At 53.0% G+C, this 24,894-nt stretch overlaps 1 protein-coding gene across 1 annotated transcript; it reads left to right on the top strand.

Moving 5' to 3' along the window:
* The first annotated feature begins 1,316 nt into the window (after positions 1–1,316).
* On the top strand, positions 1,317–24,211 carry FGD2 (FYVE, RhoGEF and PH domain containing 2). Its single transcript, XM_065402731.1, has 16 exons — positions 1,317–1,381; positions 5,635–6,004; positions 7,670–7,750; positions 10,303–10,451; positions 11,920–12,076; positions 12,286–12,424; positions 14,639–14,697; positions 16,548–16,694; positions 17,441–17,533; positions 19,023–19,102; positions 19,188–19,218; positions 19,768–19,860; positions 20,284–20,415; positions 20,747–20,893; positions 23,645–23,788; positions 23,969–24,211. The coding sequence occupies exons 1-16, from the start codon at positions 1,317–1,319 to the stop codon at positions 24,209–24,211; spliced, it is 2,130 nt and encodes a 709-aa protein (XP_065258803.1).
* The last annotated feature ends 683 nt before the right edge of the window (positions 24,212–24,894 follow it).

Raw genomic sequence — 24,894 nt, 5'->3', positions numbered from 1 at the left:
GTGACCTTAAATTGCACCAAGGGAGATTTAGGTTGGACACTGGGAAAAACTTTCGAACTCTCAGGATAGTTGAGCACTGGAATAAATTGCCTAGGGCAGTAGTTCTCAAACTTTTGTGCTGGTGACCCCTTTCACATAGCAAGCCTCTGAGTGCAACCCCCCCTTATAAATTAAAAACACTTTTTATATATTTAACACCATTATAAATGCTGGAGGCAAAGCGGGGTTTAGGGTGGAGGCTGACAGCTCGTGACCCCCTGAGGGGTCCCGACCCCCAGTTTGAGAACCCCTGGCCTAGGGAGGTTGTGGAATCTCTGTCATTGGAGGTTTTTAAGAGTAGGTTAGACAAACACCTGTCAGGATGGTCTAGGTAATACTTAGTCCTGCCATGAATGCAGAGGACTGGACTAGAAGACCTCTCAAGGTCCTTTCCAATCCTAGACTTCTATGATTCTATGATTATATATCATCCCCCATAACATGTGACTGCAGGGTGCACCTGCATGTTATGGCAGCACACACATTACAAACTATACATACACCGGTATGTTATAGGAGAGTCTCCTGTAGCATGCACACCCCTGGCATATTATTGCTGGGTTTCTCATAACACATACTCATGCTTCTCTCATAATGTGCACGCAGTGGGATATTATAGGGTCTCTCTATAGCTATGCACACAGTACTAAGTAGTCATTGTAGGGCATTTGATAACATGTACATTCAAGTGTTTTATGACAGGGTCTCCCAGAACATTCACACAGTAGCTTGTTACTGTAGGATCTTCCACTGCCATGCACACACTGGCATATTATCATTGGGTCTCTGATAACCTGCACATACTAGCATGTTTTTTAGGGCCTTACACACCAGGGGCAAACTGGTTTATTACTGTATGTTCCCTTACAGATTTGCACACACTGGCTTGGCACTGCTTCATTAAGGTCACCCATCCAGCTGGTTTAATTTAGACATACATTGAAGTCATGTCTGCGCTGGACCTATTTCAGTGCACAGTAGTTTTCACACAGTTTCTCCCTGCTGCAGCCTGCATTACTTCCTCTTTACTTTTCCTTTTGAGGCCAACCCATATAATATTTGCAAGAGGCTCTCACTCCCCGGACAACAAGAACTGCAGGTTGTCTTCGCTTCTCACAAATTTCCCCAGCCAAGTAAATTTGCATATCCCGGAAACATCTAAAGACAGAAAGAGAGAGAGGGGCTCAGAAGACGTATCTGGGAGCTGTCTTGGTCTCTCTGCAGCTCTTTCTTACCTGGCTTACAGGGACCAATTCTGAGTCACAAGAGCCAGCCTGATGGAGGGGGAACGAGGCAGTCGAATGACCGTGTTTAATCTCGTGGCTGTGTTTGAGGATGCCGGGTAAGGAGAAAGTTTCCTGACTGCTAAGTGCAAATCAGGACTCAGCGAGCAGGAGATGGATGGAGACAGGTTCAAGGAGAACGGGGGCTGAAGGGAAGTCTGTGAATTTGCTGATCATTAGAACTCAATTCAGTCCCCACTCTCCCTCTCCCCACAGTGAGTTCTGGGTATAGTCTGCTCTTCACAGGACCTTCAGGGTTACCCTGATTTATTATTGCTAATTTAATATCTATTTTAGCGCTGGTGCCAGATTTGCAACCCCACAATGCTGCAGCTTCGCAAAAGTTCTCCATTCAGTCATGGAAGGACCAGGGTAATGCAGTGCCTGTTTTCCCCAAACAGTCCTGCCAACATGCCTCCACCATGCCCTGGGGGGACCAGGCCAGTGGCTCAGAGGGAGTTCAGTAATTGTGGCTTGTAGTCCACAGGCTCTCCGCTGAGACAGCCAGTATAGGAACTAATAGTCATGGCAGGAGCTAATTGTCATTCGATGCGGACACTTGGCCACTCAGAACTTTACTAAGACCATAGTCCAGTTTGTTATTTGCAGTGATCTGATTCCCAGGTATGTTTGCACATATGCCTAAGAAACCTATGCCGAGAACGGGAACAGAATATATTCAATTAGAGGAGAGATTATGTTCATTTTTTGATACCCTATCAGTTTGCAACATTGCCTGGTAAAATAATGTGACAGCTCAGAATATATGGAAGACAGAAAGGTAGTGCAGTCCAATGGATAGTGCACTGAACGAGAAGTCAGGAGACCTCTTGCTTTGCCCCCAATTCATTGTATGTCTTTGGGCAAGTCACCTCCTCTCCTTGTGCCTCAGTTTTGCCATCTTTTAGATGGGGATATTGATACTTGCCCTTTTCTATAAAATGCTTTGAGATCTGTGGATGAAAAAGTCTATATAAGAGTTAATGATGATGGTGGTGATTAATATGTATTACTGTAATGCAGGGGTCGGCAACCTTTCAGAAGTGGTGTGCCGAGTCTTCATTTATTCACTTTAATTTAAGGTTTCACTTGCCAGTAATACATTTTAATGTTTTTAGAAGGTCTCTTTCTCTAAGTCTGTAATATAGAACTAAACTATTGTTCTATGTAAAGTAAATAAGGTTTTTAAAATGTTTAAGAAGCTTCATTTAAAATTAAATTAAAATGCAGAGCCCCCCGGACTTGTGGCCAGGACCCGGGTAGTGTGAGTGCCACTGAAAATCAGCTTGCGTGCCGCCTTTGGCACGCATGCCATAGGTTGCCTACCCCTGCTGTAAAGCCTAGGAGCCCCAGTCATGAACCAGGACCCCATTGTGTTAGATGCTGTACAGACACTGAACAAAAAGGTTCTGCAGCTCACTCACATATCACGGTTCAGTGTCCTTGAACTCGGTCTCACTACAGGTCAGTCAGAATATAATGGCAGAGGAGAATCTTTTGCCCAGGTACAGCCGTTGAATGTTTTCAATTATCTTGTTGAGATAGGTTTGCAGTTTTCTGCAGGTCTTTTCTGAACTGATTCATTTCCCTGTGTTGACTTACTATGATCTCTGTGGCTTTATGCCAGCAGTGACATAAGTAGGTGTAGAGGAACGTTTGGTACTTAGCACAGCTCATGCCTGGCTTTGTATTTTTCTATTTATTTTAGAGTTTTATCCTGCTGCCCATCACCATAGTATCTGGGAACCTTCCAGGTAAAAACAGTAACAACAGCCAAATACCTAATGGATTTCATGGAGGCTGGCACAGTTCCTATTTCAAGGTCAAAACTCTGCTTGGGGTTAGAGTTTTTTAGATTAAATTTCTCTCTTTGCTTGGCAGGACTGTAGAAATAGAAGGAGGCATCAGGGTTGGGGGTTAGAGGTAGAAGGGGTTGTCAAGGGCTGTGAGTACCATTCTTATGGCAGAAAGACTCTTTCAAAGAGGAAAGTTTTTCCAGCTTCCTAAAGAAAGTTAGACTCCAGATTCACCCAGTGTGCTCAGGACGTTTGTTCTACAGCAAGATCCCCTCAAATGAGAGTGCTTTGTCTCCAGCTCTCACATGCTTTGTCCTGAGCGTTGTGATCTGCATGATCTCGGCCGCGTGCAGCTATTCCTGAGATCCAGATTTGGTCTGTGATGTAGCTGGGGCTTGATCACTTTCATCGCTTGATCTTTTCATCAGTTTTGCTGCCGTGGCAAATTTTTGTTGATCTCCAGCTACACTTTGTAAGAGGAAATAAAAGTGGGGTTTGTGGTTTGTCTGGGAGATGGGGAAGCTGGAAACAAAATGTAAATGCCAATTGTGGAACAGAGAAAAGAGTTTAGCCAGGATCAGCACAACTGAGAATGCACACAGAAATGGAGAAGTTTCCCACCGGCGCACAGTACTAGGTGTACACATGTTCTCTAGAATAAAGGTCTGAAGGAAGGATCCGCAGAAGACCCAGCAGCTTTAGAGAGAAAGACAGGCATGCTCCTGATGTACCCTTGTGAAGGCATTGTGTATGCATGTGTGAAGGGTGTGCATAAGGGGTTGCCATGAAAGCGTGTGCATGTATGGGGTTGTGTACATGGTTTTGTTTGCATGTGCAAAAGTGTGTGCATATATGAGTTTGTGCATTAGGCTGTGTGTACAAGGATGTGCATGCATGAGGGTGAGTGTGTGTCTAAGGGGGCTGTATGCCCACACACACACATTAGGGATGTGTGCACGTGGGAGGGTGTGTGCATTCCTGAGTGTGTGGATGAAGGTGTGTGCTTGTGGGAGATGTGTGCACGCACAGTGGGTACATTGGCAATGAGCGAGTTAGAAGAACTTATATAACTGGGGGGAGGGAGGATGGTCTACAGGGAGGGATGTGAGTGGGTCCTGGCCTGCTGGAGGGTGTCTCTGGGCCTAAAATCATAGAATCATAGAACTGGAAGGGACCTTGAGAGGTCATCTAGTCCAGTCCCCTGCACTCATGGCAGGACTAAGTATTATCTATACCATCCCTGACAGGTGTTTGTCCAAACTGCTCTTAAAAATCCCCAATGATGGAGATTCCACAACTTCCCTGGGCAATTTGTTCCAGTGCCTAACCACCCTGATAGTTAGGAAGTTTTTCCCAATGTCCAACCTAAACCACCCTTGCTGCAATTTAAGCCCATTGCTTCTTGTCCTATCCTCGGAGGTTAACAAAAATAATTTTTCTCCCTCCTCCTTGTAACAACCTTTTATGTACTTGAAAACTGTTATCATGTCCCCTCTCAGTCTTCTCTTCGCCAGACTAAACAAACCCCATTTTTTTCAATCTTCCCGCATAGATCATGTTTTCTAGACCTTTAATCATTTTTGTTGCTCTTCTCTGAACTTTCTCCAATTTGTCCACATCCTTCCTGAAATGTAGCGCCCAGAACTGGACACAATACTCCAGTGGAGGCCTAATGAGCGTGGAGTAGAGTGGAAGAATTACTTCTCGTGTCTTGCTTACAGTACTCCTGCTAATACATCCCAGAATGATGTTGCTTTTTTTGCTACAGTGTCACTCTGTTGACTCATATAATACTTAGCTTGTGATCCACTCTGACCCCCAGATCCCTTTCTGCAGTACTCCTCCCTAGGCAGTCATTTCCCATTGTGTATGCGTGAAACTGATTGTTCCTTCCTAAGTGGAGTACTTTGCATTTGTCCTTATTGAATTTCAACTTATTTACTTCAGACCATTTCTCCAGTTTGTCCAGATCATTTTAAATTTTCATCCTATCCTCCAAAGCACTTGCAACCCCTCCCGGCTTGGTATCGGCCGCAAACTTTATAAGCAAACCACACTCCGGGGAAACCTTTCCATTGCTGCTCTGCCCTCTGGGTTCTGCTGGGGAAGGGTCAGGATGCCCTAGATGCAGGCCAAAGCAGCCCATGCTCTGGGCATGTGATGAACCAGCAGCCAGGCCTCATGCCCTCCCTGGCCAGTACTGCCCACATTTTTGGGCTGCACTAGTCGTCTCTGCGTCCCCTGGCAGAGCAGACGTGACAGGTGCCCTGCACCAGTCAGCGACCCCTTTGCCCCTGGCCCCTTGTAGGTGAGATCACTGGTGGCTGCAGCGGTTCACAGACAAGGAGGGGTTGCTGAGCCAGGTGGAAGGGGGTCACAGGTAGGTAGGCAGAGGTTGCGGGGAGTGGGATGGGGTCTGGCCTGTATGACTTTGCATTGGGCTGCACAGGGCGTCAAGGCTGGCACTGGACCATGACCAGAGGAATAAGAATGCTGTGCTGTTTCCATGATCCTAGGGCAGAAAAACCCTGCCGGAGTCCTCGCAAGGAATCAAGCCAGCCCCCGACCAAGACCAAGCCAGCAGCACCGAACTCCCCAGCATCCGCGTTGCTCCCACCCACAGCAGGCAGGGAAGCTCCGAGCAAGGCCAGAGAGGACATAGCAGAGCCGGAGAACCAGCATGAGGGGCACCAGCCTCCCCTGAGGACAATCCAGCCGCCCCAGCGTCAGGAGCCGGAGGAGAACCCGCCGCAGGGTCGGAGAGGGCTCACCGTCAAGTGTCTCAGTTCCTTCAAGAGCAAAATCAACAGCAGCAACTGGCGGAGTCAGCAGCCAGTGGATTCCCAGCCAGGCAGCGAGTTAAGCCCTGGAGGCAGCAGGAACCAGGTCATTCAATGCCTCTTTCCCTGGGGGGTATTTAAATGCTGGAGGGTAACTGAGGGGATACACTATTAGCCCCCAGTACTGATGGTTATTGTTCATAGAGGGCCATCGGTGCACATGGCCCCGATCCCAAACAGAATAGCATTGAAGCTACAAGTCATAGCTTGGTAATGAACTGCTGTGAAGCACTGAAGCCTGAGGCTCAGCCCAGGGTGTGTGGTTAGAGCAGAGACCTCGGAGAGGCAGAACTGCAGGTTTCGAATCCCAGCTCTGCCACTGACTCTCTGTATGACCCGGGGCAAGTCACCTCACCCCTCTGTGTCCCAGTTTCCTCCCCAGGAAGGCTGACCTTTTCAAAAATCCAGACAGAGGCTACTCTGAGAAGTGGCCAGACTTTCAAACGATCGCTGGGGAGCTCTGCGGCAGCTTAAATGGGGAGAATACTTTACCCGCTGCATCGAAGGGAGCTGTGAGTCTTAATTCTTGGTGAGGGCTTGTAGAGTACGGGAAGCTCTTGGATGACTGGTGCTGCAAAAAAGCAAAGTCTTATTAACCCTAGGTATAAGACAGTAATACTCTGCGGGCCCGATGTAAATCAACCTAGTTCCATTGACTTCTATGGTGCTACGGTGCTTTTCACCAGCTGAGGATCTGGCCCTGCATTTCTATAGTTATTCCCATCTAGATATCTCAACGCACTTTCCAGACCACAGTGAGTTAACCCTTACAGCACCTCCCCCCCGCAGCTTGGTATCATTATCCCTATTTTCCCAAGGGGGAAACTGAGGCACAGATCTCTTGATTCCCAGCCCGAGCGTGCTTTCTCCATCTGCCCTGGGGCAGCTTCTGTATCACTGTTATAACAGAAATAAACTACTACAGGCGCATGGATCTTGTATGAGCTGAGACACTTTTGCTTCATGAGTTTGTAAAGATCCCTCCATGTTCCACTCAGCTGATAATAATGAGGTCAGCCTAGTGCCTAGAGTAATGGCATGAAAACCATACTTCTGTTAGTCTTAAAGGTGCCACAGGACCCTCTGTTGCTTTTTGTGTAAAACAGCTGTCCCTGGGCGGGAGAGAAATCAGAATGGAAGCCTGCTAGCGTGGCCCTGAGCATGGCAGGTTGGGGAGAGACCTGGTCCCTGAATTTCAAAGTTATTTAGATGTCTAATTCCCATTGAAATCAGCCAGCTGCTCTTACTAAAAAGACCATGAACTCTTTAATATCCATGGAGAGCAGGCAGGATGCTGCTTTTTAAAGTTTTAGCCAAAAGACCTTTCCCCCCTGTAAATGAAGTGGAAAGGGGTCCCAGCTTGTCTCCCCGAGAGCGCTGAATCAGCCCAGCTGGCATTTGGACTTGTCTGCAGGGAGCCCAGGGGTAGATGCTTAGACCCTTTAGCCACGCTACACCAGTCCCTCTCCTCTTCTCTCTCTCTCTCTCTGATGTGTTAATGAATAATAGGACTGCCCTGATTTCATGCCACATATATGGCCTATGGAATGCCAAGAGGAATTGCCTTAGACCCATTGGGACAAATACATCCCTAAGCTGATCTGGAAAAACTCCACTGACTTACACCCAGGCTGGATTTGGCCCTCTGTCAGGTCGCCCATTGTTCCTACCTGCCTGACCAAACCCATTTTTCCCTCTGCCGTACACGCAGGATCCTGAAGAAAAGAAAATTGCATTGGAGCTGTTGGAAACAGAGCAAGCCTATGTCAATCGACTTCACCTTCTGGACCAGGTCAGGAAGTAGCAGCCAGTCTCTAATGCCATCTGACCCAAACAGTTCCGTACAGGGCTGGAGAGTAAGAACCCAATGGCCTAGGGCAGTGGTTTTCAAACTTTTTTTTTGGCTATCTAGTTGAAGAAAATTGTTGATGCCCGCGACCCAACGGGGCTGGGGATGAGGGGTTTGGGGTGAGGGAGGGGATCAGGGCTGGAGCAGAGGGTTGGGGTGTGGGGGTGAGGGCTGTGTGGTGGGGCTGGAGATGAGGGGTTTGGGTGCGGGGGGGGCTCAGGGCTGGGGCAGGGGGTTGGGGTGTGGGAGGGGCAGGGCTCTGGGCTGGGGGTGCAGGCTCCGGGCTGGGGATGGGGATGAGGGGTTTGGGGTGTGGGAGGGGCTCAGGGCTGGGGCAGAGGGTTGGGGTGTGGGGGTGGGTGGGGTGGGGTGGGGTTGGGGATGAGGGGTTTGGTGTGCAGGAGGGGGCTTTGGGTTTGGGGAGGGCTCAGGGCTGGGGCAGGGGGTTGGGCTGAAGGAGGGGGTCAGGGGTCTGGACTGGGGGTGCAGGCTCTGGGGTGGAGCCGGAGATGAGGGGCTTGGGATGCAAGAGGGGGCTCTGGGTTTGGGGGGGCTCAGGGCTGGGGCAGGGGGTTGGGGTGCAGGAGGGGGTCAGGGCTCTGGGCTGGGGGTGCAGGCTCTGGGGTGGGGCTGGGGATGAGGAGTTTGGGGTGCAGGAGGGGGCTCCAGGTTTGGGGGGGCTCAGGGTTGAGGCAGGGGATCGGGGTGCAGGAGGGGGTCAGGGCTCTAAGCTGGGGGTGCAGGCTCTGGGGTGGGGCCGGGATGAGAGGTTTGGGGTGCAGGAAGGGGCTCCAGGTTTGGGGGGGCTCAGGGCTGGGGCAGGGGATCGGGGTGCAGGATTGGGGTACAGGCTTACCTCGGGCAGCTCCCGGTCAGCGGCACAGCGGGGGTGCTAAGGCAGGCTTCCTGCCTGTCCTGGCACCGCAGACCGTGCTGTGCCCTGGAAGCGGCCAGCAGCAGGTGCAGCTCCTAGGCAGAGGCGTGCAAGTGGCTCTGCGCAGCTCTCGCACGCAGGCACTGCCCCCTCTCCCTCCAGCTTCCAATGGCCGCAGTTCCCAGCCAATGGGAGTGGGGAGCCGGTGCTCGGGGCGGGGGCAGCACACGGAGCCCGGTGCCCCCCCCCCCACCTAGGAGCCAGACCTGCTGCTGTCCGCTTCCGGGGCACAGCGCGGTGTCAGAACAGGTAGAGACTAACCTGCCTCAGCCAGGCAGCACCGCCGACGGGACTTTTAACGGCCCGGTTGGCGGAGCTGACCAGAGCTGCCGCGACCCAGTGCCTTCCATTCCGCAACCCAGTACTGGGTCATGACCCGCAGTTTGAAAACCACTGGCCTAGAGGCCACTTGCCTTAACAGTAAGGCACAAAGATCTGATGGGACTATCTGTTACGCACCTAAGGCCTGTGACCCTATTCCTCGAGGCTGCCTCTTCATCTCATTCCGTCACCCCCAGAAAGAGTCTTTGCACCCCTATCTCACGTGCCTTGGTTACTGTTCAAGTTGTCTCTGCACCCCAGGCTGGGCAACCAAAAGGAATCTATTATACCCCAGGCCCAGAGCAGTTACTTTACAGATGCATGGGTGTGTATGGGGATAGGATCACAGAAATGCAGGGCTAGAAGGGACCTCGAGAGATCATCTAGTCCTGCTCCCTGCACTGAGATAGGACCAAGTAAACCTAGAGCATCCCTGACGGGTTTGTCCAACCTGTTCTTAAAAACCACCAACGATGGGGATTCCACAACCTCCCTTGGAAGCCTGTTCCAGAGCGTAACTATCCTGATATAGTTAGAAAGTTTTTCCTAATATCCAACCTAAATCTTCCTTGCTGCAGATGAAGCCTATTACTTCTTGTCTTACCTTCAATGGACATGGAGAACAACTGATCCCCATCCTCTTTCCAACAGTCCTTCACATATTTGAAGACTGTTACCAGACCTCCTCCCTCAGTGTTCTGTTCTCAAAACTAAACATAGCCCCCTTTGCTCCAAACCATTCAGCGCTGTCACCCCTGGAACATGCTAACTTGCCCCCAGGACATCTCTGCTCCTAGGCCAGCTCATCTGATTACCTCCTAAGGGAGCACAGCTCCTTCGCTCGTTAGAGAAATGCCTACGCCACTGACCTATATTCATCCCTGCAGTGTATCCCTGATAGCCGCACGCCCCTTTGATAGCATCGCCCTTCAGGAAGTGCCTTTGTCCCCATTAGTCCCTGATGCATCCGTGCATTTCTCCCTGGAACATTCTATTACCTCTCAGTCCGTTCCTCCCTTCCCAGCCCTTTTGTATCTAGGACCAGCTGTGAGTGTCCTTCCACCCTAGACACTATTCCACCTGGAGCCACATGGTCCCCAGGCTGCTTGCTTATCTTTAAAGGAGCCTCTGAGTTCCCTTCCTCAGTGGAGTGAAGCCTCCCCACTCAGGATGCTGAGGAGCAGCAGAAACGCTCACTGCCCCTTCCTATTACTGTATGGTTGGGAATGTGTCTTTCCAGGTGTTTTTTGCAGAGCTGATGAAGGAAGCCAGAAGCGGGAAGAGCATCCCGGAGGATGTGGTGAAAATGATCTTCTCCAACATCTCCTCCATTTACCAGTTCCACGCCCTGTTTTTCCTGCCAGAGCTGCAGAAACGCATGGAGGATTGGTGAGTTAGGGGGAGCCAGGACGCCTGGGTTCTATTCCTAGAATGAAGGCGGGAGGGGAGCACTTGTGAATTGGGGCTTACGATCAAACCTGAATGTTTACCCGGTCTGCTCTGCAAGCCAGTGTGCTGGAAAGCACTTTCTCAAGACAATTTGAGCCAGATGCTGATACTCTTCTTCATGCTGAGTGTGACCTTATTTCATTGACTCATGGAGTCAAGTGCTACTCAGTGTGAGTAAGGGAACCGGATTCCTGCCCATTATTATTTTAATTTGCAGGTGCTTGAAGCCCGCTTGACATTTTGGCCTCCATACACAGTTAGCAAATCTGATGTGGGTTAATTTTTTTGTAATGCTGTAGGAAGTGCCAGATTATTTCCCAAGGGCTGCCAAAATCTCCCCGAACATGGACAGTATTAGTGTCAGCTTTATGTAGACACACAGAGACACAGGTTTTTACCCACAAAAGCTTATGCCCAAATAAATCTGTTAGTCTTTAAGGTGCCACCAGACTCCTTGTTGTTTTTACAGAGACACACTGTCTCTCTCTCAACCCTGCGCTGTATATACAACCCTGGGCACGAGAAGGGTGTTCAGTCTCCATGACCCTTTCACCCTTGGCCTCTCTGCTGAGATTTTCAACCAAAAATGATGGAGACACTGAGGCACGGGGGAGTGACTTCCCCAAGACCATACAGTGATCAGCGGCAGAGCTAGGAGATCTCATGACGCCTAGTTCAGGACCTGTCCAGGGTCAGTTGTGATGGGACTTTAGTACCATGGACACCTGCCCTCTAGAAACCCAACTGATGCCACCAATTCAGCTCCCCGATGCCACTGAATAGTCGTCAGATGATAACGCTGAGCGATGACTCACTACCAGCCAAGGCCAGCAATCCAGATGTGGATTCCCACTACCAATTCCCAGCTCCCCAGACACTGATAACTCAGCAGCTAGATAGAGTGATTAATAATCATGGTTATTATTAAACACCTAGCTCATTTATAGAGCTCAAAGCGCTTTATAAAGGAGTGTCAGTATCATTACCCCCATTTTTACACATGGGGAAACTGAGGCACGGAGCGGTGATGTGGCTTACCCAAGGTCACTGGCAGGCCAATGGCTGAGTCAATAATTGACCTCTGGTCTCCTGTGTCTCAGTCCTGTGCTCTACCCGCTAGGCCACATTACCTCAGTCTTGGGTTGAGCTAGAACCTCGTAGGGTGCTTGCAGGAGCCCTGTTGGGTCTGACACAGAGGGATGAGAGCTGAAGATCCATTGAAACACTGTCTGAAATGTGTAATGACTCTTAATGCAACCCCTCCCCTGAGCCATTCAGCCCCCATCCCTTCCCCGGCCTCTTGCTAAGTCAGTGGCAGGTGAAAAGCCGATTCAGTTTCTCTGGGCAGTTTCTGCGGCCCGTTCCGCTGACCTGGCAGGGGTGCTGATCTCCCGGGTTCTGCCGGCAGGAGCTCCAATCCCAGGATCGGGGATGTCATCCAGAAGCTAGCCCCGTTCCTCAAGATGTACGGCGAGTACGTGAAGAACTTCGACAAGGCGGTTGAGCTGATCACCACCTGGTGGGAGAAGTCCCCCCCCTTCCAGGAGCTCATTGTGGACATTCAGGTGACGCTCCACTAGATCTGGAAAGAGGCTCAGAACCACCTGGCCTCCTTGGCTTTGATGCTCAGCATGTTTCCTGGTGGAGCCCCTTCACCCAAACTGGCTCCTCCAGGCTGGGCTGAGGCGGGTCGGGGTGTGTGCGGGGAGCCCGCACTTCCACTGTGTGGGTGTGTCTCTCCCTCTAATGTCAGTTCTCTGCTGTCCCTTTCCAGAAGAGGGAAGTCTGTGCTAGCTTGACCCTGCAGCACCACATGCTGGAGCCGGTACAGAGGATCCCACGCTATGAACTCCTGCTGAAGGATTACGTCCGGAAATTACCTCCAGAGTCACCAGACCGGCATGACGCAGAGAGTAAGAGCTCACCCTGGGGGCATGGGCCAGTTGTGGGGCTGGGAGTCAGGAGACATGGGGTCTAGTGGCAGCCCTGCAAGTGCCCCTCTCCACAATGCGGGTAGTGACATTTATACCCCTTTGCGAGGCACTTTGAGAGCCTCAGATAAAGGGGCAGAACAACTACAGTCCCGCCAGCGGACGTCTCTGGAAGATCTGAAGTGACTCAGACCAGGGGTTCACTAGTTAGGATGCCCTAGAACTGGCACTGCTAACCACAATTCCAAAAGTCTTGTGATGTTCTCCTTGGCCCATTTGGTAGCAAGAACATGGAGAATCAGAGGGCAGGTGTAACCTGCTTCCTGGACCCCCCTAGCTGACATCTAGTGCCAGGGACCAGCGTTTAGCTCCTTAAAGTCAAATCACCCAAGTGATCGACGTTGTCTTCAGTAGCGTCGATTGAGCGTGTTGACTCGAGCCTGTCTTCTTCAGGGTGTGGAAGGGCTGTTGCTAGAGAGCTGAGGCCCGCATGTGCAAGATGCTGTGATTTTTGGTGCCTGGTTTGAGACACCTTGCATCTGATTGTCAGATTGTTCTGAGCCTCTGCGGTTCCCACTTCAGCTGGAGCAGAGGGGCCGTCAGCAGGATAAGAAAAGCTGTGTTCCCCTTAGCGATCCCTGATGGCCTTGGAGGCAAAAGTATTCATATTACCAATCTGTGGCCTCCCAGGACTTCGCTGTGCAGCACACCCAGACCACTCCACAAAGTTGAGCAGTTCTGATTCCATCCAGTAGAGGGCAGTGGTGAGACACCCACATTCTCAGCAGAATTGGGCTGCATTAGTAGGAGCGTTGCCAGCAGATTGAGGGAAGTGATTATTCCCCTCTATTCGGCACTGGTGAGGCCACATCTGGAGCACTGTGTCCAGTTTTGGTCCCCGCACTACAGGAGGTATGTGGACAAATTGGAGAGAGTCCAGCGGAGGGCAACGAAAATGATTAGGGGGCTGGGGCACATGACTTACGAGTGTAGTAAGATGAGGCCCTGAAACATAAACTCTTGTGTTAGAGGACCAGTCTGAGGCCTGAAGCCTGAACCAAAGTACTTCCAGGCATTGCTAAGCAAAAGCTGGGCTGTGAGCCAGAGGCAGGCCCCACTCACAGAAGTTGGCGAGAAGAGGGTTGCTAGAAGAAGGTGCATCCACACATAAGTGCTAATAAGAGGAACTTGTGCCAAGATGGCATCAGAACACTCCACAGAGATAACTAGGAACAGGCAGGTGCATCTTAAAGACAGGGTCAAAAGGACAACATGATGGATAGATTTGTTTGAACCAACATGTAACGGGAGAAGCAGCACCCTAATGAGTAAAGGGGCTGCACCTCAATACGTCAGGAGGGATGAGTAATCTGTTCTGCATCTTTATAAGAATAGGTCTGGAAGTGCACATTGTCATCCAGCCTAGGGGGCAGTGGAGTGTCCCACCACTGACTGAGCTGTGTCCATTGCCAGAGAGCACATATTCGTAGTACGTTCTGTAGAGTATATAGGAAACTATTACTGTGCTTCGTTTGACAATAAACCTGGCCGGGTGCCTTCGTACCTTACTAGAGTCTGTGGTCTTTGGGGGTTCTCTTGGGGTCTGCGGTGTCAGCTATCTGCGCAGAACTGGGGCAGCACACAGAGGGAACACGCACGCAGCCGACTGTTATCATCATCGAACAAGAGCAGAGCACCACACCGGTAGCTACTGACAATAACGAGGAGAGGCTGAGGGAACTGGGGTTATTTAGTCTGCAGAAGAGAAGAATGAGGGGGGATTTGATAGCAGACTTCAACTACCTGAAGGGGGGTTCCAAAGAGGATGGAGCTCGGCTGTTCTCAGTGGTGGCAGATGACAGAACAAGGAGTAATAGTCTCAAGATGCAGTGGGGGAGGTCTAGGTTGGATATTAGGAAACACTATTTCACTAGGAGGGTGGTGAAGCACTGGAATGGGTTCCCTGGGGAGATGGTGGAATCTCCATCCTTAGAGGTTTTTAAGGCCCGGCTTGACAAAGCCCTGGCTGGGCTGATTTAGTTAGGGATTGGTCCTACTTTGAGCAGGGGATTGGACTAGATGATCTCCTGAGGTCTCTTCCAACCCTGATATTCTATGATTCGCCTCTGCACTGTTCGCCTCTGCACTGTACTTTGGGGATTCTAAGCCTTTGTTTCTCTTCTGGTCTCATTGCAGAAGCCCTGGAAATGATTTTCTCTGCAGCCAAACACTCAAACGCGGCCATTGCAGAAATGGTGAGTACCAGCCCTCACGCTGCTCTTAATTATGATTTGTATCATGCTAGCTCCTGGTTTCCCCCCAGCCAGAGGCCAGGACCCCACTGTGCTAGACGCTGTATATATATGTAACAGAGAGCGCCCTGACCATATTCCATTCCCAAGCACCTGTGCTGGAACAGGGAGGGTCTCACGGGTACAGGGCTGCTGCCCTCCATCACTGCAATATCTGAGCACCTCCCGATCATTCTCCTCACGACCCCTCTGGGAGGCAGGGCAGGGCTGTTATCCCTATTGTACAGATAGGTAATCGAGGCACACAGAGACTAAGGGATTTGCCCAAGGTCACACAGTGAGTCTGTGGCAGAGCATGGAATTGTCCTGATCCTCTGTGTCCCAAGCTAGTGTCCCAGGAGGCCAGGCAGGCAATCGGGGAATACATGGTGTAGCAGTTAAAGCAGAACCGGGGTCAGGAGAGAGAGATTCTATTTGTGACCTGCTGTGTGACCTCGCTCCACCTCTGTGTGCCTCAGTTTCTTTATATGTCAAAGAAGGTGATGATCCCTTAACTGCGTCTCCTGAGGTTGTGAGGTTTGATTCATTAATGGTGGTTAAAGTGCTTTGAGATCCTCGGATGGAAGGCAACAGGGAAGTGCAAAGTGTTACGATGGAAGTGCCGGGCTCAGTGCAGAAATCACTGGATGATGTTCTCTGGCCTGTGCTATGCAGGAGATCAGATTAGACCAGAACGATTCTGTCTGGCCTTGAAGTCTATTATTTCCCAGCAGCCCTCGTGCTGTTCCCAGTTGGTATGCAAATGTCACACTGGTCTCTGAGAGACAAGGCGGGTGAGATGGTGTCTTTGATTGGACCCGCTTCTGTTGCTGAGAGGGACACGCTTTCAAGCTTACCTAGAGCTCTTCTTCAGGTCGCAAGACCTTGTCTCTCTAATGTCCTGGGACCAGCGCCACTGCAGCAACACTGCAAACACTTGTCTCTGCCCGTAGGTGAATAGCGGTTGGTTGTGGCTCAGAAAACCGGCAGCGGATGAGCCTTTACGCTGCAGTGATAGGGAGTGGGTGGGTAGCCACATTGCAAGGCTCATTAGCCTGCATCTGGGGCATCCTTGTATTCTCAGGCCCTCAGATGGTGTGATTCAGTGGAGCTAGGTCGATATACACCAGCTGAGGATCTGGCCCCAGATTTCTGTGTAGACAGTATTGGAAGCTGCTCTCAGAACGGGTTAAGGAGAAATCAGTCCCAGCCCAGCCTGTGCAGGCCGTGTGCTAAGACATGGAACCCCTGCGTTCTGAGGTAGGCACGAGCCGCCTGTGCCTAGGGAAAGAGAAACCTGCTTGTGCTGGGGTCTGAAACAGATGTGCTGGTCCAGAAAGATCCAACCCATCCCATCCGTCTGGAGTGAGTGGCCAGCTCCATGTGGCCAGAAAAGGAGGGAGACATCCTGCCTTGCCAGATCAGGGGTGGGCTGTAGTTCCCTGGCCGAAGTGAAGGAGAAACCCAACCTGCCCTGGTTCTGGGGTGTCCGACCTCTTCCTTAGAGACCCTCCTGCGAGGGGAGGAGACGTTGAATGCCAAGGTGGTAGATTTGGGGTGTTTTTTCTCCCTCTCCCCATCACCGGATCCTTTTCCTCCTCTTCTCCATTAGCCCAATCCTGCCGAGTTCTCAGTGCCTCCTGCACAGGGCTGAGCACTGCCGACTCCTAGGACAAACAAAGGAAGTCGTGGCACTCAGCACCTCTAGGATGGAGCCCAAGGTCAGTGGCTGCTGAGGGTGCTCAGCACCTTGCAGCATCAGCCCCCCTGGTGTTTTTCCTCCCTCACCCACCTCTGTTTTCTTGGCTCCCCAGGAGCGTTTGCAGAACCTCTGGGAGGTGTATCAAAGGCTGGGGCTGGAAGATGATATCGTCGACCCTTCCAACGAGCTCATTAAGGAGGGCCCCATTCAGAAAATCTCCTTCCGCAACAACACCACGTCGGAGAAGTATCTCTTCCTGGTAGGAGGGCGGCTGGGCCAGCCGAGGCGGGGTGGGAGGGCAGGGAAGGAAAGGAGAGGGTCAGCAGCGCTATGAAGCGGAAGGCCGTTTCTGGGCGGAGGATCGATGGAAGAGGACAGGGTTGAGAGGAGAGAGAGAACAGAGAACCCTGACCGCTCGCAGGCTTGGCTGGGCTGGAGACTGTGAGCCTGATGTCCCTGCTGCTTTGGTCCCAGCGTCCAGGGCAGCCCGGGTGCATGGACTGTACAGATCTGGGAGTGTTGGACACCCACCGTGCCCAGGTGTAAATGGTACCATAAGGGGCAAAGCATGGAGGTCCGGGCCCTTTGCTTCCAAAGACTCTGATCCCCCACACAGGTGAACCCTTCGGTTGCTCAGACAGTGCTTTGGAAATCCCTCGTCTTTGGGGGGAGTGTGGGGGGATGTTGGGGGCAGGAGGGCAGATGAGCCATTTGAGCTGATTATTTTTGAAGGACCCTAAGTGAGTTCAGCACTCAATTCCAATTCCATTGGGATTTCGGCCCCTAACTCCATAGGCTCCTTTGAACCCCCCCACCCCAAGCATTGGTACCTATAGATCCAGAGCATGTGCTGCCAAACGCTGTTTTGTTGGACATTTGCCCTGGGCGCCTGGAGATCCTGACTGGCGCTGCCAGAGGATGGTGGCCCGGTCCTGCCCCGCCCGTGCTCAGTGTACCATTGCTGCGTGGTCCCCTCCAGCGGCTCACATCTGCTTCCTCACTCAGTTCAACAACATGCTGCTGTTCTGCGTGCCAAAGGTCATCCAGGTGGGGGCGGAATTCCAGGTGCGCTGGCGGATCGACGTGGAGGGCATGAAGGTCAGACAACCCTTACACGTTACATTTATACAGGGAGCAGCTTTCCCCCCCCCCCCAGAGCACCACTGAAAGGCAGCCACCTCTGGGGCGGAACATGGCTGCTGTTTAATAGGGCGCAGCAACACTGTATGACAGGAAGTGAAGAACAACTCTGTGTCCAGTGGAAACTATAGGAAGGGGTTGAGGGAAGCAGAATGTGATTTGGCCAGGGCAGCTGGTCCAACGCTTGGGAAAACATTCCCAAACGACCAGGGCCTTGAATTTCCACCTCACCTGAACGAGCACCTCCCCAGTAGCACGACATGCACTGCTGACACAGAGGGAAGAGCGCCTCCTGCTGCATTGTCCACTCTACTTTCTAGAGCACTTGGGGTGTTTTTCTTCTCCCTTTCACGTCCCTCGTGCAAATACTGCCAGGTGTGACCCTGCTTAGCTCCCGGTATCTAAGATCAAAGCCTGCGCTGTTATGGCATACAGCAGCTCCCTGCAGACTCAGGGCATGGCTATACTTGCAGATGTAGAGCACTTTGAGTTAAACCAGCCTTCGTAGAGCGCAGTAGGGAAAGCGCTGCAGTCTGTCCACACTGACAGCTTCAAGCACACTGGTGTGGCCACATTTGCGGCACTTGCAGCGGCATTGGGAGCGGTGCATTATGGGCAGCTATCCCAGCATGCAAGTGACTGCAAATGGGGAGGGGGGTGGAGTGTGACAGGGAGTGTGTGGTGTGTATGTGGGGGGAGAGAGAGTGGGTTTTGGCGGGCTGAGAGCATGTCAGCATGCTGTCTTGTAAGTTCAGACAGCAGCAGACCCCCCTGCCCCCCCGCCTCTCTCTCTCACACACAGCATTCCACACTAATGGTTGCTTTGTCTCAGAGCAGATAAGCAGCCGGCTGTCAGAAACGGAGCTTTCAAACAGCATATCCGCATTCCTACAGCGAGTTCAAAACAATGACAAGAGTGGCCACTTGACTTAAGGGGATTATGGGACGTTTCCGGAGGCCGATCAGAGCGCAGTAATGCAACACCTCGTTCACACTGGCACCGCGGCGCTCCAGAAGGGGCACAGCAAACGTTATTCCTCTCGCCGAGGTGGAGTACCAGCAGCGCTGTAGCCGCGGAGTCAGAGCGCTCTACGTGCCTTGCCAGTGTGGACTGGGAGTGAGCTAGTGCGCCCGGGGCTCCTTTATTGCGCTGTAACTCGTAAGTGTAGCCAAGCCCTCGGAGTAGGCGTTCCTGGAGCTACGTCCAGAGAGCAGGCAAAGAGAGTTCTTAGGAGCCACAGTCAGCAGTGTCCATAGGATCATGTTCAACCTGTGCTTGGGCCCTGAATCCATGGACTTAGAGCCATGGCATAGACCATACGCACTTAGAGCCCTCGCAGCCACTGGGTGTCTGTACAGCTGAGAGGGAGACCCAGACTGGACCTTCCACGGGGCCAGCGGGCTCTGGCTCTAGTTCTAATGTCCCTGTCCCCCCCCGGGATTCCAGGTGCGGGTACTGAAGGATGTGGAATTCCCTCACTCCTTCCTGGTCTCGGGGAAGCAGCGGTCGCTGGAACTACAAGCCAGGTAAGGGAGCGAGGGGCCCTCCTTCTCCAGCCCCAGCTGAGGAGCCCAGGGCCATGCTCTAACCACTGTCTCCCCTTTGGCACAGGTCACAGGAGGAGATGAACGCCTGGATAAAGGTACGACTGCGCGCCGCAGCCCCTGGTCCCTGGTGGGGGGGGAGTCATGTGATTTTAAATATGGAGATACAGACTCGCCTCCTGTGGGTCCCAATCCGTGCTCTGCCTCTGCAGGTGGGAAGAGTTCCTTGCGCGCAGGCTCCAGCTTGCAATGGGCAGGCAGGCGGCGGAGGGGCTGTGCGGGGATCTGCATCTGTGGAGTGCTGTGGGGCCGTGCTCCAGGCTGGTCTCCTCCGTGGCAGTGCAAAGGGGTGGGTTTGGGGGGGTGTGGTGGCTTTCTGCGCTGGTGTGTTGCTCTCTGGGGGAGGAGTCCACCCCCCGCCATTCCTGCGTTGGTTCCCTGGCCAAGCCCCACTTAATCAGGTGTAGTGCCCGTGGCCCCTGCAATCCGTGGTCTTTGCTGTGGCAGCCTCCAAGGGGGCCAGTTGGTGCCAAAAGTGGAGGTGGTATTTGCACTCCCATGGGGAACTGGCCTGAGACCAGCTGCTCACGGAATTGGGCTGCCGTTGGGATGGGCTGTGACAGCCCTAACCCCCCTTTGTTCCTCAGGCCTTCCAGGACGCCATTGCCAAGAAAGAGAAGCAGAGCGAGAGCTTCAAGACAGCAGTTCACGGGCCTGATGGGGAGGTCCAGGAATTTGCTGTAAGCTCCCCCCCCACCCCGGTCCTGTGGCTACTAGCTGCTCTGGGCTAAGGCTCTCGAAGCATCCTTTTACCCTCATGAAGCCCTGAAGAGCTGGGGAGAGTCCTGTGGGGACGGGCAAGCTTCCCCCTGCCCCGCGGGGTAGTAGCAGAGAACGGCTGGAGGCAGAGGAAGGGTGGGCTAGTGGGGAGAGAAGTTGCATTATGGTCATCAGTTCCTTTCATGATGGCTGAATCTGGGCCAGGATTTCGGGAGACCCCGTGCGGTGACACTAGGCAGCACAGGCTGGGAGCTAGAAAAACCCACAGGATCTGCCTGTGTCCAGCCGCCTGAATAGAGAGTCCCCTTCATAGCCCCCGCAGCGCATCCCGGCTCTGCTCCGCCGAGGTGACCGAGCCGTGCTCTCTCCTTTCCCCCGCGCAGTTCAAGTCGGAGGAGCTGGGCCGACGGGCCCCGCAGTGGGTGCGGGACAAGCTGGTGACCATGTGCATGCGCTGCAAGGAGCCTTTCAACGCCATCACGCGCAGGAGGCACCACTGCCGGGCCTGTGGCTACGTGAGTGACCCCACTGCCTCCTTGTAGGCCCAGCCCTTTGGAGGGGCCAGCGAGGGGTCCGACTCCCCGCCCCCCGCACAGGAAGGGGTCACACACTTCCCTTTGGAGGGGGCAGAGGAGGGAGAATAAAGCCCCTCGGTGTGGGGTGGGGGCGGCTAAGGGTCACCAGGAGAAGGAAAAACCCTTCCCGACAGGGATCCCCCGCCAGGGGCCGGGGGATCGCCTGTTTACTGGTGGCGTGGGGAAAGAGGTGGGTGCTGTCCCTCAGGGCCCCACGGTGCCCGGCTCAGCCCCCTCCCTGCCCCTGATCAGGGTCTCTCTCGGGGGGCAGGTGGTGTGCGCCCGGTGCTCCGATTACAGAGCTCCGCTGCAGTACGACAGGAACCGGCCCAACCGCGTCTGCCTGGAGTGTTACGTCTTCCTGACGGGGCATCTGCTGCCCGAGGAACGAGAGGGGAAGCACAAGGGGATCCTCGAGGTGAGGCTGCAGCCGGGGAGGCCTCTTGCTCCGCAGTCTGTCTCTGGTTTCTTCCACGGCTGCCCCTTTCCAGCCCCGCCCGCTTCCTGCCCCGGGGTCTCTGGCCTGCTCCTTCCCTCCTGCAGGGGAATCCGCGGCTACGTCAGCCCAGCTGGGTTCATGTCAGGCATAGCACTCCCACACTGCTGTGGCAGTCACCAAGTGGGGTGCTTTGGTGAGCTGCCCCTTGCCTCTGGGAAGCCCTGAGCAGAGGATTTCATTGGGCCCGTCTGCCCACCAATCTGCGGGGGGCGGGCGTTTTGCCTTTGTGTTCCCTGAATTACAAACGCAGGGATCGTGCTTGCTTGTCCCACCCACTGTGCAGCATGGGTTAATCATTAGAGCAGGGACCTGGCAGGCGGGAGTTCTGGGCTTTCTTCCTGCCTCTGCCACTGGCCTTGGGCACATCACCTGTGAGCTGCTGGTGCTCATCGCCAGCCACATTTAAGTCAGTGGGAGTCTGGGGTGCTCAGCACCTCTAGAAATCAGGCCAAGCGCCTCTCCGTGCCTCAGTTTCCGCATCTCTATACATTCAGCCATTCACCTCTGGGTGCCCCAGATTCCCCAGTTATAAGGGGAGGGCAGGAATATCGACCTACTGCACATCGGGGTTTGTGAGGCTTGCGAGCTCCTGATGGGGAGAAGGGGCAGCTGGTTCTGTCCCTCCTGGAAGACTGGGTTTCGCTGGCCCATGGTGTGGCACACTCCCTCCTGCGGCTGCTTGGGCTGGAGTTAAGGTTGCGTGGCGGGTGGTGTGACCCAGTGTTTCACATTTTGGAGCTGTCTTAGCCCTGGATGTTAAAGGCTTCCGCTCCCGGGGTGGGTCGCGAACTCCACAAGCCTCTCCTGGCTGCCATACCTTGGCTGTGACTTCCCAGGGGAAAGGAGAGTGCTCTGTCCATGGTGCTGAACTGAGGCTGGCACAGAAAAATCCACCTCTACCCCCACAAATCTCCACGCAAACAGACCCACGCAGAGACACTGACACACACAGAGACACCACTGCTCACACGCAGACCCTCACCCCCATGTGCGCCTGCATTGACATGGCCACAAAGGACTGTTCACACCCATTGACGGACCCATGTGTGCAGAGACAAGGTGGGGAAGGCGATATCTTATTGGACCAGCTTCTGTTGGTGAGGGAGACACACTTTCGAACCACACAGAGCTCTGCTTCTGGTCTGGGAAACTGGCTCAGAGTGTCACAGCTCGAGACAAGAGGGAACGGCTTGTTTAGCATAAGTAGTGACCACGTATTTCAAGGTATGTACCCACAGACACGTGTACGCATGCGTGCATTTGAACACAGAAATATACACACATGTGCACCTGCAGACACACGACTGCACCCATCCGTGGATATCCACGCATAGGCAAACACAGATACATAGACGTGTGTGCGCACATGAACACACAAATGTGGATGCAGCGGTTGTCCCACGGCTAATGGGATAGGCTCAGACCCGCTCCAACAGAATAAGGCGCCTTTCACCTTAGGATCCATTCCAGACTAGCTCCCAGCGAGGTGGTCAGATCTGGGCACTTGCCCTCTCCATGTTCCTCAAAACAGCCTGGGTTTGCTCTTCTTGATTCATTCAGAGCCCTCTTTGACATGGTAACAGATACAAACCCACCCACCCACCCGCCGAATTTGGATCTGAAGCTTGGGGGACACAGCATGGCTGAGAAGCAAGGGCAGTGATTTCAGCCACTCTCCGGTGCAGCAACCTCCCTGGAACCCCGGGGTCATGATCGTCCACGGTCCCCCTGTGTACTGTGCGTCCCAGGAGCTAAAATGCGTCAAGCTGGCCGGGTGCTTGGATGGGAGTGTCCAGTAATGGGCTGCTGCTTCACTAGGTGGCACTCTACTCTCCTAGTCAGTACTGAATGTAGTGCACCAGTGTGGCACTAGGGGGCGCTGAGATGTCCAGGTTCCAGAATTTGGATGAAAAACATCAATCCAAGGTGCTGCTTGATCATGGTCATTAAAACTCTCAGGCAGTGTTTAACAGGTGGGATGTTAGACCCAGCATCCAGGCCATATTCCAGCAGGGACTGTTACATTCCACCAGCCTTTCGATCCCCTCCCTGTTCCAACCGAAAATGGGATTTTTCACAACTTGTACAAAGCTCCAACGTTGCCATGCCATGTTAAACAGCTGCTGCTTTCCACCCCAGAGATGGGTGCATTTCAGCCGTGGGTTAAACAGTCCCTATGGAGTCTGTACATCGGTTTGCCAGGTGCTTTAGGACCCTAGAGGATAAAAGGTGCTTTATAAAGACAAACTGTGAGAACATAGGATTTGCCAGACTGGATCAGACCCTCTGTCCCATCTCTGACAATGGCCAGAACCAGATGTTTCAGAGAAAGATGGAAAAAAATTTATAGTGGACAATTTTGCTTATGCACTAAAGTGCCTATGAGGGATGCTTCTTCCTGACCTGAGGCAATGGCTGGCTTGTGCCCTGAAGCAGGAGGGTTTATAATCCTTCTAAAACATTACCCTCTGTACTGTGGGTAGACACAAATGCCTAGCTCTCTTTGGAAACCTATTAAGCTTTTTGCCTCTGTGATATCATGTGGCAGTGAGTTCCACAGGTCAAACCTGCCCTCTGCCTTTGTATTAGCTCACTAGGAAGCCTCAGGGTAAGCCTGAATCCATGAGCGTATGGAAGGATTATAAAGGGGGGTTGTTGGTTTCTTGGCAGAAAGAATCAGCGGAAATCTCGGGGCAGAGCCTGATGTGCAGTTTCCTGCAGCTGCTGGATAAGAACGGGAAAGGGGGAACGCGGGGCTGGTTCGTGATCCCACAGGACGACCCCCTAGTGCTGTACATGTATGCGGCACCCCAGGTAGGCGAGGGCTTGGTTCTCCTATTGCATTTGTATTGAGACCCTGCTCGAGCCGCAGCAGCCTGGCAATTCGTCTGAGTTGTGCAGCGTAAAGCTGGTGCTGGCTGTCTCCACTGGAGGGAGGGAGCAAACGCTGACACTAACAAGCCTGAGCCCCTGTCTGTCCTTCCCTCCCTCCAGGATGTCAAGGCTCACACCTCCATCCCCCTGCTGGGCTACCAGGTGAAGGAGCCGCCCCAGAGTGACCCCCGTCACCTCTTCCAGCTGGTCCAATCCAAGCAGACCTACACATTTGTGGCGGAGACGGAGGAGCTGAAGCAGCGCTGGATGAAGATCATGGAGCAGTCAGCCAGGGGCAATGCTCCTCTCTCTGGAGAAGAGGAGGAGGAGGAGGACGATGACTCATTCGATGACCTGGAGTGATTGGGGCTCTCGGCGACCTCTTCTAGACTGTCTATGGATGACTCCAGTCCTTCATGTCGGAGAGCTCAGACAGCAAGATCTAGTGGTCACAGCAAAGTGACAGGGACTCAGGAGACCTGGGATCCTATCCCCAGTTCTGCTGCTCACTTGCTGTCAACTTGGGCGAGTCGCTGGACTTTTTTTTGTGCCTCAGTTCCCCCATCTCTGCAGTGGGGATGATGGTACTTACTAACCTTTGTAAATTGCTTTGAGGTCTATCAAGGCAGGGCAGCATAGCCCTTACTGTTCCCATTGCCCAGACCACACTGCAGAGGAAAGCATGATTGGAGCAAGTAGTAAAAAGTAATGTCGTTTGGCACCATGGGCGAGCAATCCAAGTACATAGCCAGGCTCCCTGGCAGACTTATACACGGGTTGCTAGCCCATGCCACCGTGTCTACATGGCTATTGTAAGCCGTGCTAGCTAGATGGGCAGGCTAGCTAGGTGTGCAGGCCATTAAGCCTCTGCCTCAGGCAAAGATGGCTCAAGCTGCAGAGTTTGGATCCCGTGGAGAAGGAGCCATCTGCAAAATTCAGATGTGACAGGAGGGCGGGATTTGGATCCGTGAGCAGAGCCTTTCTAGAGGATCTGACAAATGCCCCAGGACCCAGTGGGCAGTCCTCTTGGCTAATTAGCCATCCAC

Source organism: Emys orbicularis, chromosome 4, assembly GCF_028017835.1.
Source record: "Emys orbicularis isolate rEmyOrb1 chromosome 4, rEmyOrb1.hap1, whole genome shotgun sequence".
NCBI lineage: Eukaryota > Metazoa > Chordata > Testudines > Emydidae > Emys > Emys orbicularis.
Note: the sequence above shows the minus strand (reverse complement) of the source record. Positions and strands in the feature narration are given on the sequence as shown.

Bases quoted from the DNA above. Each gene is read 5' to 3' on its own strand.
- FGD2 (XM_065402731.1), top strand. From the start codon at position 1,317: ATGGAGGGGGAACGAGGCAGTCGAATGACCGTGTTTAATCTCGTGGCT. The intron at 12,425-14,638 runs GTAAGAGCTCAC...GTCTCATTGCAG, and splicing joins AGACCGGCATGACGCAGAGA to AAGCCCTGGAAATGATTTTC. The intron at 16,695-17,440 runs GTAGGAGGGCGG...TTCCTCACTCAG, and splicing joins CGGAGAAGTATCTCTTCCTG to TTCAACAACATGCTGCTGTT.